This window comes from Pteropus alecto, unplaced genomic scaffold (assembly GCF_000325575.1).
Source record: "Pteropus alecto unplaced genomic scaffold, ASM32557v1 scaffold48, whole genome shotgun sequence".
Classification (NCBI taxonomy): Eukaryota; Metazoa; Chordata; class Mammalia; order Chiroptera; family Pteropodidae; genus Pteropus; species Pteropus alecto.
The window spans coordinates 2,326,983-2,341,705 of NW_006442110.1; the positions used below are offsets into that span (position 1 = coordinate 2,326,983).

General features: G+C 47.1%; 2 protein-coding genes across 3 annotated transcripts in view; both read left to right on the forward strand.

Moving 5' to 3' along the window:
- Positions 1 to 19: 19 nt before the first annotated feature.
- ZNF212 (zinc finger protein 212) lies at positions 20 to 10,472 on the forward strand. Of its 2 annotated transcripts, none has more exons than XM_006920650.3 (5): positions 20 to 191; positions 5,984 to 6,373; positions 6,459 to 6,585; positions 7,590 to 7,679; positions 8,435 to 10,472. In XM_006920650.3, the coding sequence occupies exons 1-5, from the start codon at positions 168 to 170 to the stop codon at positions 9,295 to 9,297; spliced, it is 1,494 nt and encodes a 497-aa protein (XP_006920712.1). In that variant the 5' UTR covers positions 20 to 167; the 3' UTR covers positions 9,298 to 10,472. The 2 variants fall into 2 exon arrangements, with proteins under 2 accessions (XP_006920712.1, XP_024894764.1); XM_025038996.1 differs by having other exon boundaries at positions 8,438 to 10,472.
- ZNF783 (zinc finger family member 783) overlaps positions 284 to 14,723 on the forward strand; it is a 28,248-nt gene continuing 13,808 nt past the window's right edge. The window contains exon 1 of the mRNA XM_025038992.1: positions 284 to 288. The gene's annotated coding sequence lies outside the window, so the exon portion shown is untranslated. The remainder of the gene's footprint in view (positions 289 to 14,723) is intronic.

Below are 14,723 nucleotides of genomic sequence, written 5' to 3' on the forward strand. Positions count from 1 at the left end.
GCGGCTGGAGCCCGTCTTGGCTTCGGAGGGCCGCACTCCCACAATGCACCTTGTGTCAACACGGCGCTGGTGGTCGCTTCGAGGAGGGGCCCAAGGTGCCCAGGGGACCCGCACGCAGCCCGAGGGGTATCAAGTGGGGTCCGGCTGTTAAGGGGCGACTGGCAGCCATGGCGGAGTCGGCGCCTACTCGGGTAAGAGTCCTCCTGGCACGACTCGGGGGCGCGTTCGGGATGGCGGAGCCCCTGGCCGGGGCGGGGCTCTGTGTCCCCCGGGTTGCCGCCCGCGCGGGTGAAGACCGCCCTCCCCCCGCGACCCCGGGGCTCTGCCCTCCCCCTGGCCGGTTTCTTCCGCGTCGGACCAGAGCCCCCGCGTCACGCGCCTTGGCTGGGAAACTTCTCAGGCTTGTTGCATGTTCTTAGATTTCTGACTGTCCCCACACGTTTTCTCCGTCGTGCCAATAGAGAGCCCGTTTCCAGGCTGAGGAGGTGGCGCGGATTGGAAACTCTGGGTCCCCATCACTGGCAGTGAGCTCGTCCGGTGCTCCGAGGAACCCTGGACTCATTGTCTCTCCGCGACCAGCTCGTTCTCGGCCTGATGTGTTTCGCTTGTTCCTCTGCCCCATTCTCCCACTACGGACTCTGTCCTGGGGTTGCAGCCACAGGTTAAAGTCAGGCTGGGCTTCCTCTCCTTGGGGACAGGCGTTACCTCACGGATGTAGTTGCAGGGGTTTTTGTTGTTGTTTTTGTGATAAGCTGTCCGATCTCTTTCCCCCGCCCCTCCCCCAACCACCCCCATTCTGGGATGTCAGAACACAGAGCTTGGAGTGAGCAAAATCCTGGGCACGGAGTCGGGAAACGACTTCAGCTGTAACTCAGCTCTCAGCCGTCCAGTTCTGGGCCTCTGTTTCCTTAGCTGTAAATTGTTGGACTAGTTGCTAGATGATCTGGGAGGCTTCTGCCAGCTCTGACATTCTCATTTTATTCCAGAGTAGTGGTTAATTTGATAATAGAAGAAGATGTGCTATGGAAAAGGCAGATGGAATTTAACTGTTTTTTAATGCAGCATTTTTTGGTCTAGAAACACTTTCAGAATCATATGAGATCTTGTGAGAATTGAGAGCCAAGGAGATCCTGTGGTGAAAACTTTACCATGAGCAAGATGCACTGTATTTGATTCTTGTAGGAAGTGGGTAAGAACTAAGAGGGGGAAGGGTTGGAAGACTTAGAGAACACAGTGTTTGCTGTCAAGGGAGTTACAATTGAATTGCAAAGACAAGACACAAATATTTACAGTATTTACCTCATCTGACCTCGCTAAATTAAGGCGATCCACTCAAAGACTTGGTTTTTCCTCAAGACCAAATTAATAGTAAAGTGGGGCAGGCGGACAAGTTCCCGGCTTCCAGAATACTTCTTCCTGACTTGTCAGTGCAGTTTCCTACCTACCTGTCATCAACAGATCTTGTTAAAAGAAAGCCTTAAAGAACTGCTAAAATCTCAGACTACACTTTAAGTAACTTATGGATCTGTCGTTATAGAATGTATTTAAGTTGTTCTTGAGCATATTTCCACTCTCAGACATAATCTCTTCAGATGAGGATTCTGTACCTCTCATTCGATAGTATGGCTAGGTAGGCACCCTGATGAAAATGACCGAAAATACTGGGGGAAAAAACACAAATATTTTTGATGTGTATGTTAGTAAAGACTGCTTGAAGCCCAAAAACTGAATGAAAGAAGGAGCTCTTAAGAGGTAAGCAGGGTTCCGAAGCCAACTTTGAGGGCTTTTGCTGAACATTCATCTGTGGTGTTTATGACCTTAAGGGGCCGAGAAGATAGAAAATGAAACTCAGAGCCTAAGGTGGGGAATCTAAGAAGCTCCAACCTCAACCCCATAAAGCTGAGACTTCAAAGCACAACATTCAGGGTGATATGAAAGTAGGTTCTTACACCCAGGTGATTGTAGAGAAAATTACATGTGTCAGACCTTGGTGCTGAGAGATGAATGCAAGGTGCCCCTTGAGAATTCATGGTGACCCTCAAGTGGCCTTATTGCCTGAATTCATATGACCTGGATGGTCCAAGAATACTCAAGCCCAGAATTAGTTCTTTATAAAAAATAAACACAAGTCTCTCTGGAGGAGTCTCCATTTAACTCAGACTTCAAATTTCATAGATAAAATTATAAGAAAAATTAATTCAGAATTTGAAAATTACCAAACAAGCAATGAAAAACTATGAGGAAAAGCCAGTAAAAAATAATGGATAATGAAATTAGACCTTCAGAGATTTCAGATACTGAAATTGCAGACGAAAAACATTGGTATTCCAGAAGGAAAACACACTCAAACACTCTAGGCACAAACACTCTAAACACAAATGTGGCACTGTAGGCCGTATTTGATAAATAGCTAATGGCTGAGAACATTGTAGAACTGATGCAGATATTAATATGTAGAAACTCAGTAGATCCCATCAGGATAAACAAAAAGAAATCTCCCTAGACACGATAGTGAAAGTGCCGAATACAAGGCAGAGAGAATTCTTAAAAGCAGCCAGACAGATTACCTTCAAATGAACTACTGTAAGACTAGGGCCCAGCTTCACAACAGCAACAGTGGAAGCTACACAGCGCTAGAATAATATCATCAATGGACTGAAAGAAAATAACTATGATCCCACATTTTTATAGTCAGCAAAAGTATCTCTCAAAAACATGGGTAAAATAAAGATATTTTCAGACAAATTAACACTGACAGTTTGCTACCAATGTGCTGTCATTAAAGGAAGTTCCAAAGGATATATTTCAGGTAAAAGGAAAATTATCCCAAATGCAGAGAAGGCAAAAAAAAAAAACCCAACTAAATGGAAAGTCTGACATGAAAGTGTCATCCATGAAAATGGATAAATCTAAACAAATATTGACCGAATAAAGCAATAATAATCTCTTGGGTTAAAAACAAAAGCAGAATGAAAATATACGGCAGCGCTGATGTAAAAGTTAGGAAAAGATGATCAGAATTCAGATGTTTAAAGGTCTTTGTAATTGTGCTTCCTGTGATTTCTAGGATAGTTGCTGAAAGACTAGAAATTGGCTGTGTAACTTACAAATTAAAAGGGTAATTATAGAATAAGAAAAAATCATCTAAAGGCAAGAGAAGATAAAGATGAGATATGTAGCAGAAAAGATAAAAATAGGTAAACATACATCAACAATTACAATAAATGTAAGTAGACTAAATGTTATAATTAAAAGGCAGAGATTGCAAGATGGGATGAATCCAACTATATGGTTTATAAGAAATACAACTAAAAGATAAAGCTGTAGAAATGGTTGACTATAAAAGGATATGAAAATATATGCTAGGTTAATACTGATTAAAAGAAAATTGGCTTAACTATATTAATATTGCTAGAGATAGACAGCTGCTACTACTTTTATAATGGTAAAAGACTCAATTTACCAGCTTGATATGACGTTTCTAATCTTAAATGCACCTAATTATAGAGCCTCAAAATATATAAAATAAAAATTGATAGAACCACAAGGAAATTCACTCTCATAATAGAAGATTTTAACATAGCGTTAGTGTTTTATCAAGCAGAGAAAATTAGTAAGGGTGTAGTACATCCAATAGATCTTTCTGAGATGATGGAAATATTATCTCAAATATGCACTACTCAGTATAGGGGCCACAGTTATACGTGGCTATTGAGCACTTGAAATGTAGTTAGTATGACTGAGGAACTGAATTTTTAAATTTAATTTTAATTTAAATAGCCACGTTTCTAGTCGCTGTAATATTGGACAACACATATATAGGATATGATTTTTTCCCCATACATCTTATCCCATATATATAATTTTTATGTATAGAGAGATTAATGAAGAAAAAAGAAGGCCAAAAAAACCATTAGAAACGAGTGTGTTCTGGCGGTCGATGCTGGCTGTGGACGGGGACCTTACATAGGGCTATTGGACAGAGCATCTCTGTTTGCCTTTCCTGTGTGGCTTGGAGCCTCGGGAGATTCCAGTGTCTGTCTGCCCATGGTTCACTCCATTTGATGTGGACTGGCCAGAGGCAAACTGTCCCGTCCCTGCTAGACTTTCATTTAATTGCAGGTTCACAAGCAACATAGATGGTATTGTCTTAATCTGCCAAATTTGGGGATCATTTATTATACAGCAACTGATGATTGGAACAGATACCTTGGGAATATGGTTAAATATTGGAAGATATTAAAGATGCCTTTAAAAAGGAGGGTGAACTATGTGTATGGATTGAAACAGCTTATCCTAAAGATATTGCTTCTCAAATTTATCTGTGGATTTGATGCAGTTCCAGAGAAAATCTTTAAAGATATTTTTGTGAAAACTTTCAAGTTTGTAGAGAATATAAACAGTCCCCAAACAGTCAGTATATTCCTGTGAAACAAGGAAGTGGGACTTGTCTCACCAGTTATCAGTAATCATCAAAAAGCTGTGGTCATCAAGACTGTAATATTGGTAAAGCGATGGAAAAACTGACCCATAGAACAGAATAGAGATGCCAGAAACAGACTGATAGGTAAGAAAACTTGATTTATGATAGAGATAGCATTGCAAGTCAGTGGGCAAATGATGGATTTTTCATTATATAGTATTAGATCTTTTGATTTCCTGTATGAAAATTGAGCCTTGCACCGTACACAGATCAGTTCTGGGTCGAGGTAAATATGTAAATGTGAAAGCCAAAACTGTAAAGTATTTAGAAGACAATATTGTGGGATATAAATTTTTTTTTACACCAGACATGAAAATTCAAACCATAAAAGCATTAATACTGATAAAACACAACGACATTAAAGTTAAGGACTTTTTGTCAAATGATAATAAAGAGTAAAAAAGTGAGGTACAAAGAAGGAGAAGATTCTTGTAGCACAGCCGATAAAGATTAGTATCCAGAATTTACAGAGAAATCTTTTGAGACAGTGAGGAAAAGTCAGATAATCTAAAAGATAAATGGATGAGACTTCAGCAGGTTGTTCACTGGAGGGGAACTTCGAATGACCAGTAGCCATGTTCCTTCTCAGTGTCTTGGTCTCTGTATCCTCACTGTGGTGAGAGAAGCAGCCCTGATTGAAGTGCACCATTTAAAAGGATATGAAGCCTTGGGTGTTAGGACTGAATTGTGAACACGCAGTGGGACAGTGGGGGCAAGGGGACAGCTTCGGGAACACATCCCAAGCATTGGTTTTAGTCCTTTTGAGCTTTAGCCACTGTCAGGGACAGACCATAAAAATGAAAAGTATAAGAGAAACGTCAGAGGACTTAGATCATTTCGGTGAATGTTTATTAAGAATTTAGTAGGTGTTATTCACTTATACTGGCTACAATGCAAAGACGAATGAGTTGAGTCTTGTAGGGCCTGCTGAGGAATTTGGTCTTTATTGTAAGGAGCTGCTGAAAGGTTTTTGGCAAGAGTGACAAGATCAACTATGAGGTCTGGCAGGAATGTGGAGTCAAGAGTGGATATAAATTATATCGTTTATCATAGCAAAATGTTACAAATAGCCCAGCATATCAAATAGAAAGAAATTGTTTTAAAAAATGAACACTGACACAGGAAGGTCTTAGAGAATATGCTGTGTGTGAAATGCAAGTAACCAAGCATATGTACAATATGATTTCAATTTTGTTGAAAAAGAAGTTAAAAGATGAGAAAAACTTATAGGAAATTCACCAAGATTCTTACTGCTTATTTCTAGATGGTGGTACTTTACATAACCCTTCCTTCCTCCTTTCTTTTTTTCAGTATTTTTTTATTACAACATATGTGTATAATTTGCAGCATCAGAATACAAAAGAACATACTTTTTAAATTAAAAAAAAGTAGAGACCAAGGATCAGCTCTCAGTACTCTCGGCCCCACCAGATCTATTGTTTTCTTTACTCGATGTCTGGACATGACACTGACCAACTGACCCTGTGTCTGGTTCTTCAGCACAGGAGGAAGCGCCGCTCCACACCTCTGGCTGCTTCCACACTGCCCCCCCAAGCGACAGAGAAAAGCTCCTATTTGCAGACTACAGAGATCTCACTCTGGACCGTGGTGGCCGCCATTCAGGCCGTGGAGAAGAAGATGGAGTCCCAGGCCGCTCGGCTGCAGAGCCTGGAGGGGCGGACGGGGACGGCCGAGAAGAAGCTGGCCGACTGCGAGAAGACGACCCTGGAGTTCGGGAACCAGCTGGAGGGCAAGTGGGCCGTGCTGGGGACGCTGCTGCAGGAGTACGGGCTGCTGCAGAGGCGGCTGGAGAACATGGAGAACCTGCTGAGGAACAGGAACTTCTGGGTCCTGCGGCTGCCCCCGGGCAGCACGGCGGAGGCCCCCAAGGTAGGCCTTTTACTTCAGTTTCTAACGTGCCGGCTTATCCTTCAGGGCTGCTGGAGGACTCACTGTGTGACATTTGTGATTTCAGGCGTCCCGGTCACTTGAAAATGATGGAGTCTGTTTTTCAGAGCAGGAGTGGGAGAATCTGGAGGACTGGCAGAAGGAGCTCTACAGGAACGTGATGAAGAGCAACTACGAGACTCTGGTCTCTCTGAGTGAGTGCCGGCCGCCTCCCTGGAGCTCTCGTGGACACCTGCCGTTCAGGACCACGCCTGGGTCTGCTTGGCTTTGGGCCCTCAGTCGGCCTGTGGCAGGTGGAGAAGTGGGGGTCTCCAGGTCCCAGCTGCAGAGGCTTTTGGAAAGGTCACAGTGTCGTGCCTTTCTTCTCTGTGGTCATGTATTTATTGACCGATGCCGCCCATGCATTAGACTGTAACTTGGCTAGAGGGCCTCGCGCTGTTTCTGATGCTTACAGCCACCATTGGATGAGAAATCTCTTGTTCCCTGGGCTGAGACCGGCAGCACAGGCTAGCCAAGGATTTTCCTGGGCATCTGGCTGGAATTACAGCCAGTGGTGGTGTCAACACTCTTTATGTTTTGTGGTTAGAAATGCTGCTTAGTAGATACACATTTTTTATGCAAAATATTAGCTATTACATTATAAATATATTTTGTTTGGTAAGGAAAATCTTTTATGACCTAGGACCGTGTAGGATTGTCAACAAGGCCAGTGCCACTGGAGCAGAGTGGAGGGGGAGGAAAGTAGCAAATGGGTCACGGAGGTGACTGCATGACTTTGGCTGCGTCACGTGTTCTGCTAGTGGCTCTTTCCTTGTCTGTCACGGTGGGGATGGTGATGCCCGCGTTAGCTCGCAGTGCTTTAGCACAGATGAACTTAGAAAGAAAGTAATACTTGAAACCACGTACGTGCGAGGAAGTGGTGGTGCCGGGGGACACGTGGTGCGCCCCGCGCTGGACGGCCCGAGCCACAGTGATTCAGGGCACCGAAGGCAGCGGTCAGCCGAGTGGATCGTTCGAAATAGCCGTAATTCTCTCATCCTCCCAAACTGCTGGCGGAAAGTAACAAGAATAGTACTTTGAATATTTTGAAGTTTAATATCAACTCCTTGACACTGGCCACCTCGTCCATCAACAAATGACTAGTGCACGGTGAGGTTTTACTCTCCCCTGGGCTCACACTGTGCCATTTCCAACCTAGAGGTCCTTGGCCAGCCAGAAGGAGAGGCAGAGCTGGGTACGGAGATGCTGGGCGACTTGGAGGAGGAAGGCCCCGGTGGTGTCCACCCAGGTGAGTGGCTTCAGAATATTCCAACCCCTCTCCACTCCCTGCAGCCTAGAGCGAGCTTTTCCACTGCCAAACAGCGATTATCACTGACCTCATGTGGCACTTACTTATTCTAGACGCCTTTGTGATTATCAGTAGTTCACCTGTTACCTGTGTGTCTTCACTCATTTCCGCTGTGTGGAGTCCTTGTGATTCATGGCACGTCAGACTTCTTCATGCCCTACAGGCTAGAGGACACAGTAGGCTTTAGTCAAAACCCACTGGGGATTGAGAACGGGGTCGGTCACAGCTTCAGGAGTGAAGCTGACTGGGTGAGAGGCAGAAAAAGCATTTGTAAGCGAGCTAATTTGAAAAGAATACGCATGAAGGAGAGAGCTGGATACATAAGCTGTAAGTTTTGTTTTTTTAATCTTTGACTTTTGTTAACACTCTACTAACTAAATTAGTATAGTTACTGTACATCTAACCATTTTTTTTACAGAGATTGAATACAAATTTGTGGACAAGCTTGGAAAACTGTCATATATAAAATTGTTCTATAAGATAATATATTCAGCTTTCCAGCCAACATGTCTGACTATAGGTTTAGTTGTTCAGGTCTTCAAACCCAGTCAGTCTCATCCTACAGCTTGCCCTAAGTCCCTCGATTCCTAGGATACTTTGATTTGAGCCCTTCTGAAATTCAGAGATGTTTGTTTAGCTCTGAAGAAAGCAGAGGTGTTAGAATGTGATCTTTGTCGGTGTGTTTGTTTTGGCAGCAGAAGGGGTTATGATCAAGCAGGAGACGCAGCACCCGCAGCAAGGCCCTGTGGGTCTCCCTGGAGCGTTCTCGAGCATGGCCGAAGAGCAGGCTTTCCTGAGCCCAGAGCAGGCTGAGCTCTGGGACAGTCAGGGCAGCTCTATCCTCTTGGAACCAGGTCCTGGGGACACTAACCTAGAGGAGCCCGTTGAAGGCAGTGGAGACCCTGGCAGCGGCAGAACTCTGGGCTGCCCCCCAAAGCAGAAACCTAACAGGCAGGTGCACCCAGCTCAGGAATGCGGGCAGGGCCTGAAGCTGAAAAGGGACACTTCTGACCCCTATGAGTGTGCTGAGTGCGAGATCAGCTTCCGCTATAAGCAGCAGCTGGCCACACACCTGCGGAGCCACTCGGCATGGGAGCCTGCCGCAGCCTCGGAGCCAGAGGAGAGCCTTCGGCCCAGGCCGCGGCTGAAGCCCCAGAACAAGAAGGCAAAGCTGCATCAGTGTGAGGTGTGCATGAGGAGCTTCAGCTGCAGGCTGAGCCTGGTCACCCACCAGCGTTGTCACTTGCAGGAGGGGCCCAGTGGTGGCCACCGTGTCCAGGAGAGGTTCTCACCCAACAGCCTGGTCGCCCTGCCCGGCCACATCCCCTGGAGGAAAAGCCGGAGTTCCCTCATCTGCGGTTACTGTGGCAAGAGCTTCAGCCACCCATCTGACCTGGTGCGACACCAGCGCATCCACACGGGCGAGCGGCCCTACAGCTGCACTGAGTGTGAGAAGAGCTTCGTCCAGAAGCAGCACCTCCTGCAGCACCAGAAGATCCACCAGCGGGAGCGGGGCGGGCTGGCCCTGGAGCCCGGAAGGCCCAATGGCCTGCTTTAAGGGTGCCAGCCCCTCGCCTGTCCGGGGGGGGAAGGGGGCTGGCAGTAGTCCCCCAAGGAGACACTGTGCAGAGTCAGGGACCGACTGCTTCCTGGGGGGAGTCACGGAGTCCCTTCCCTTGCCCAGGCAGCAGGTGGACCCCGGAGGCCATCCTTAGAACCGTGTGCGCCCAGGCAGCCGGCGGCTCTGGGCCAGGCCTCCCCTGCTGTCCGCCCTGCTGCTGCCTTCCCGTGGCCTCAGCACCTTCGGTTCTCTGTGTTTCCCAGCTGCACTGATGCCCGCAGTCCACGGTTGGCTCTCGGACCCCGCAGGGCCGGTGGCTAGTCCGAGGGCCTGACCTGGCGTTTCAGGGCTTCCCACGGGCTGGAGCTAGGCCAAAGGAGTGAGCAGGCGTGTGGAAGAGGCTCGGAAACATGACCCTCTGTTTCCGCCTCTTCTGTAGTCTCTGTTCATAACAAATAGAAGAAATAATTTAAATGAACTGCTCACCCTGAAGAACCTTTTTTGGAATTAGGTTTTAGTTGATTTTCTAAAAATACAATCTGACACTTGTTTTTTAAATTCCCAGAGCTGCAGAAGTCGTTCCTAACATGGGGCCCGGGCCTGCCCTCCAGGAGGGAGTCATTCCAGGGCTCTTCTGCCCACCCAGGCTTCGTTAGGCCAGTGGTCAGGGCATAGGGCGGCCCGCTCTTGTGAGAGTCCTTGATGGGGCTCAGATGGGGCTCCCTGAGTCAGAAGGACCCAGTGGAAGCGAGCAGTAGGGGCGGACCCCAAAGCCCGTGCTGAGAATGGAGAATCCGGTATAGGAGCTGAGCGTCCAGATCTGCTAACACGGGGTGTCCAGAGCCTGGGCTTCCCCACAGCTGGGCTCCGCCCTCCCAGCCGGTTCCATGGCCCCACAGGGTGGACACTGCCTTCGTTACTAAGCTCGCCCAGCTTGTCCTAGCGGTCCTTTGAGTTTGCTCCTCTCATACCAGTTGTTCTTGATGACACACCTTCTAATTTAGTTCTGGGGTTGGCTGTTCCAGAGACGATGGAGGAAAAGGCACAGAGGCGCTTGTCTCAGGAGTGTCAAATACCTGTCCCACTGTGGTTCAGGGAGATGGGAGTGGGCTCCTGGTCCCCTTTGATGACTTGCAGTTGCCTAGAATAAAATTTGCTACTAGCAAAAGAAAGCGCTCATGTTGGATGTTTTTCTCCATTTGTTAAGAATACTTTCCTGGGGCCAAGGTGGAGGAGGTGCCTCACCTGGAGCAATAATAGAGGCCCGACTTAAACCTTGGACGATGAGGAAGGGGCGTGTGTGGGACCCTATTTGTGGTGGTCAAGAGCTGCGGACCTTCTGGGCGCCGGTTGTGGGAAGGTGGGAGGCAGAGAAGGCAGGTGAAATATGGTGGGTGCTGGGACACTGCGCAGCAGTTAGGGACACTGGCCTAGATATTCGTGTACCACATGGGTTGGTCTTGTACAATGCTGAGTGGAAAGTAAGAAGTCGAGATCTGTAACGTTACCGTTTGCGTAAATTAAAATGCATATACACAAAACCAGAGAAACGAGAAGTTACACATTCAAGGTGTCACAGTTGCCCGTGGGAGGAGTGAGTGGGATATGGGGAGAAAAAGGTGCGGGATTATCTTGGCGTAGAAACAACGCGGAGGGAAGCTGTCATGGCAGGCTCGTGCGAGGCGCTCACCATGTGTAGGAAAGCTAGGTCGTCTCCTTAGATCCCAGCTGTTGCATTACAGATACCCCCGTGCCCCATCCTCGATTACTCTCCCCTCCCAGGTCTTCGCTGAGGGTTTTAACTGGACCAGCCTTTGCCTTGCATTGTTAAGTTCTCCCTGAGGCTGGGAAATAATTGTATTAAGCAGTTGGACTGGTGTAATTGTGGCTAATATTTACTGAGCACTCGTGTGCTAGTTATTGTTTTATGTTCTTCGCATAGAAACAGACGTAATCCTCACACGACCCTGTGGGGTGAGTATGATTATGACCCCATTTTACACATGCGATATGGGAAGAGATGTAAGAGGTGAAGTAGCAGGCAGAGGTGGACACGAACCAGGCCGTATTGCTTCAGAGCTCACACACTTGACCACGGGCTCTGTTGCTTCTGGGTGCCCACAGTTAAGTACCTGGTGCACGGGTTAAAGTCTAAGTCCTTGTTACCCAAAGTGTGGTCTCTGCCCCAGCAGCACTGACGTTCCCTGGGAGCTTGATAGCAATGCAGACCCAGACCCACTGACTCAGGGTCTGCATTTTAACAAGATCTCCAGGTCATTCTCTGCATACGGAGGCACTATCTTGAGTGGTACAAAAACTCAGCCTCTTGCCTGTTTCACCTGTTCATTGAAAGCTTGCTCTGCTAGGCGTTGAGAAGAAAACAGGAAGTGGAACCAGGAAGTGGAACCAAAGAACAGCGCCGATCACATTCGACAGATTTAAATCAACACCCAGGGAAGAATAAATGTCAAACATCGGTGACTAATCTGTCTTATCTTCTCTGTTCCTACAGGTAAGGTCCTAACTGTCACCCACCTGAACCCAATAACCTAACCTAACCACATCTTTACAGAAACACAAATTGGACAGGCTTGCCTCAAAGCCTTGCAGTGCATTTGACCGGCTACTGACAAACAACAAGCTTTTTAGTGTAGAACTCGAGAGATCCACAACCAGACCTGCTCCGAGTGTCTGCACCTTTCACTCCGTCTAAATGATCTAAGCTGCTGCCTCGCTGGGCGTCCTGTGACGAGGCGCTTACACCACGCTTCCCGACCTGCACAGGCAGCTCCTGCGTTCTGTCCCCGGACCGCCCTCAGTGAGCCACGTCCTGTTTATTTTTTTCGCTGTTTATAACCCCCTTCTGTGAAGGAGTCCCTCATCCATTTCTTTTATTAAATAAATCCATAGGGAGCACCTATTAGCCGGGCATTGTTTTAAGTACTCGGGATACATGAGCGGTGTAAAAAACAAAGCTCTCTGCCCTCGCTGAATTTATGTTCTATCAAAATTCATGCTCTTCCTGGACTGCACGTTTGCACAGCCCTTCCCTAGACCAGCACGGTTCTAGCACAGTCTCAGAGTTTGCTGGCTCACTAGTATGAGTGGCCTCTGTGCCAAGTCTACAGAGGGACACGAGGTGAAATCAGAGATCTCGCTCTTGGGCTTACAGACTGCGGGAATCTAATGAAAGGTAGAAAACTATTTGTGTTAAGAGGTTGAAGGTCTAAGAATTGAGAGAACAATTAACATTTAGTTGTGGGATGGTGGGGAAGGCTTTACGAGAGGTGACTTTTGAACTGCATCTTTAAGCTTGGGAAGAGGACAATCTAGATGGAGTGACAGGGCCAAAGTAGGAGTCGCTGGGGCATATACAAATAAACGCTAATCGATTCGATCTGGCTGGAGGGTGGGTGTGAGAAGGGGAGGCATGGACGTGCTATGAAATGGTTGGAGTCAGGCTAAAGGGTTTGGGTTTTACTGAGTTAGTGATGGGGAGCTGAGAGTTTTGAGCAAAAGGGTGACCTGGTTCTAGCTAGGATTTGACAGTATTAACCTAATAAGAGTTACTTTTTGGGGGTGAGGTGGGGGATATGTTAGGAGGTTTTTGAATGAGACCAAGATCCAATGAAGACCTGACTGGGCACAGCTGCAGTGGGAAGTGAGTGACAGACAAGGAGAGATGGACGAGACAGACCACAGGATGTGATGCTTTTTGAAGGCAGGGCCTTTGCACAGAGGTGATCACCACATTTAGAATGGACAGGAATTCACAGACTAGGGAGCTCAGTATTGTCTGAATTAGGGATGGCTTCACGGAGAAAAGGGGACTTGGTTATATTTCTGGTCTCCCTCTGCTAATACTTTCCCTCCTAAGCTTTATAAATCTGGGTGGGTCCACTTTCAAAACTGATACCTTCTCCAAGTGAGGTACACCCTAGAGTTTGGGGCAAGGTTAAGAAGTGTCACTTTAAGGTAACAGATCACATCAATACTTGGCATTGTTCACTGCGGAAACCCTTGTGGAATTAACCCAACCCAGCACAATTTGCAAATGAGTGCTGAAGGCATTAACAAGATACCTGGTGTGGATCTCTAGAAGAAAGATTCTTCTGATGTGAACCCTGAGAAGGAATATAAAGGCTGCAATGGACTCCCCATGGCCAACGGAGGGCCCACATTTTATAAAGAGTCTAGTGGCCATTTGCTGACAGGCCCCTGAATACTCTGTGTACTTGGAAGAACCCCACCCTGAATTCTCCCCAAACTATGCCCCCTAGTTTACGCTGTCTGGGGACACCCTGGTTTTGCTTTCCGCCAGCAGATTGAGACCTGCCCTGTCCAATCAGAACAGCACAATTTTGATACCTCACTTACATGGAATAGACCTAATTGAGACCCTGGGTGGAAATTTTCACTATTGGTGGAATACGATTTGGGGTGCTGCCTGAGTCTGTCTCCAGGGCTGCAGCTACTTTTTGCTCAAATAGATGCCTTTTATTCTTTATTACAGTCTAAAATTAATTTTGGTTTACACTAGGAGCTCATCGGGGGTCTGTCAGACCGTTATATTTAGGATTATAAAATACTGGTAAGTCGTGATCTTATAAATAGCTAATGGCCAATGCAAACGGAAGAGTCAGGGGGTTTGTGGGGCAAAGACTGTAAGACGAATGACAAATGCAGAAAGGGTAGAAAATAAAACTTAAACTGCACAGACACATTTTACTTTACATTCAGTTATTAACTGTGGTTCCAGAGTAAGCCTCTTGGATTACAAATGAGGAAATGGGTCCTAGATTCAGTGGTTTCTTCAGAATGTCCTGGGGCTGAATTAGGGATGGATTTACTCTTGTGCAAGCCCAGGTGGGAGCCAAAGCAACGGGATCCCAGTTGGTGGCTGCTATGGAAACGAAGACAGGGCGTGGCACAGCGGGCTTCCGAAGGCTCCCCAAAGGGCGCCTAAGCAGGGTGCTTGTATGGAGTAGGCCCCAGGGCAGGAGGCGGAGACCCAGGGTTCCCAAAGAGGTTTGGGGGCAAACGGAGGGATTTTTCTCTCCTTTTTTTAAAATGAAATGAAATTTTTCTCGAGTCTTTCTATTTGTTCTTTATCTATCATCCCCCCTCCCCAACACACACCGCGTTTTCCCCGGGTTTAAGGTACTAAAAGTAACAGTCACTGGGTCCAGTAGAGGTGTAAAAACGGTAAATCTACATACGCTTGCGATTCCCCTGCAATGCTGGCTCTTCTCCGCCCATACAGGAGGAAGCTCCCAAAGTTTCGAAATGCCTGCGCGTTTCCCTATTAGTTCCTGGCGTGATTCCCCGGTGCGGGAAGCTGGGGTCCCTCAGCCCCAGCATCCTGGAGAGGGTTAGGGGCCAGGGCTGGGCCCGCCCGGCTGCTCCTGCCTGGGGCCCGCGCC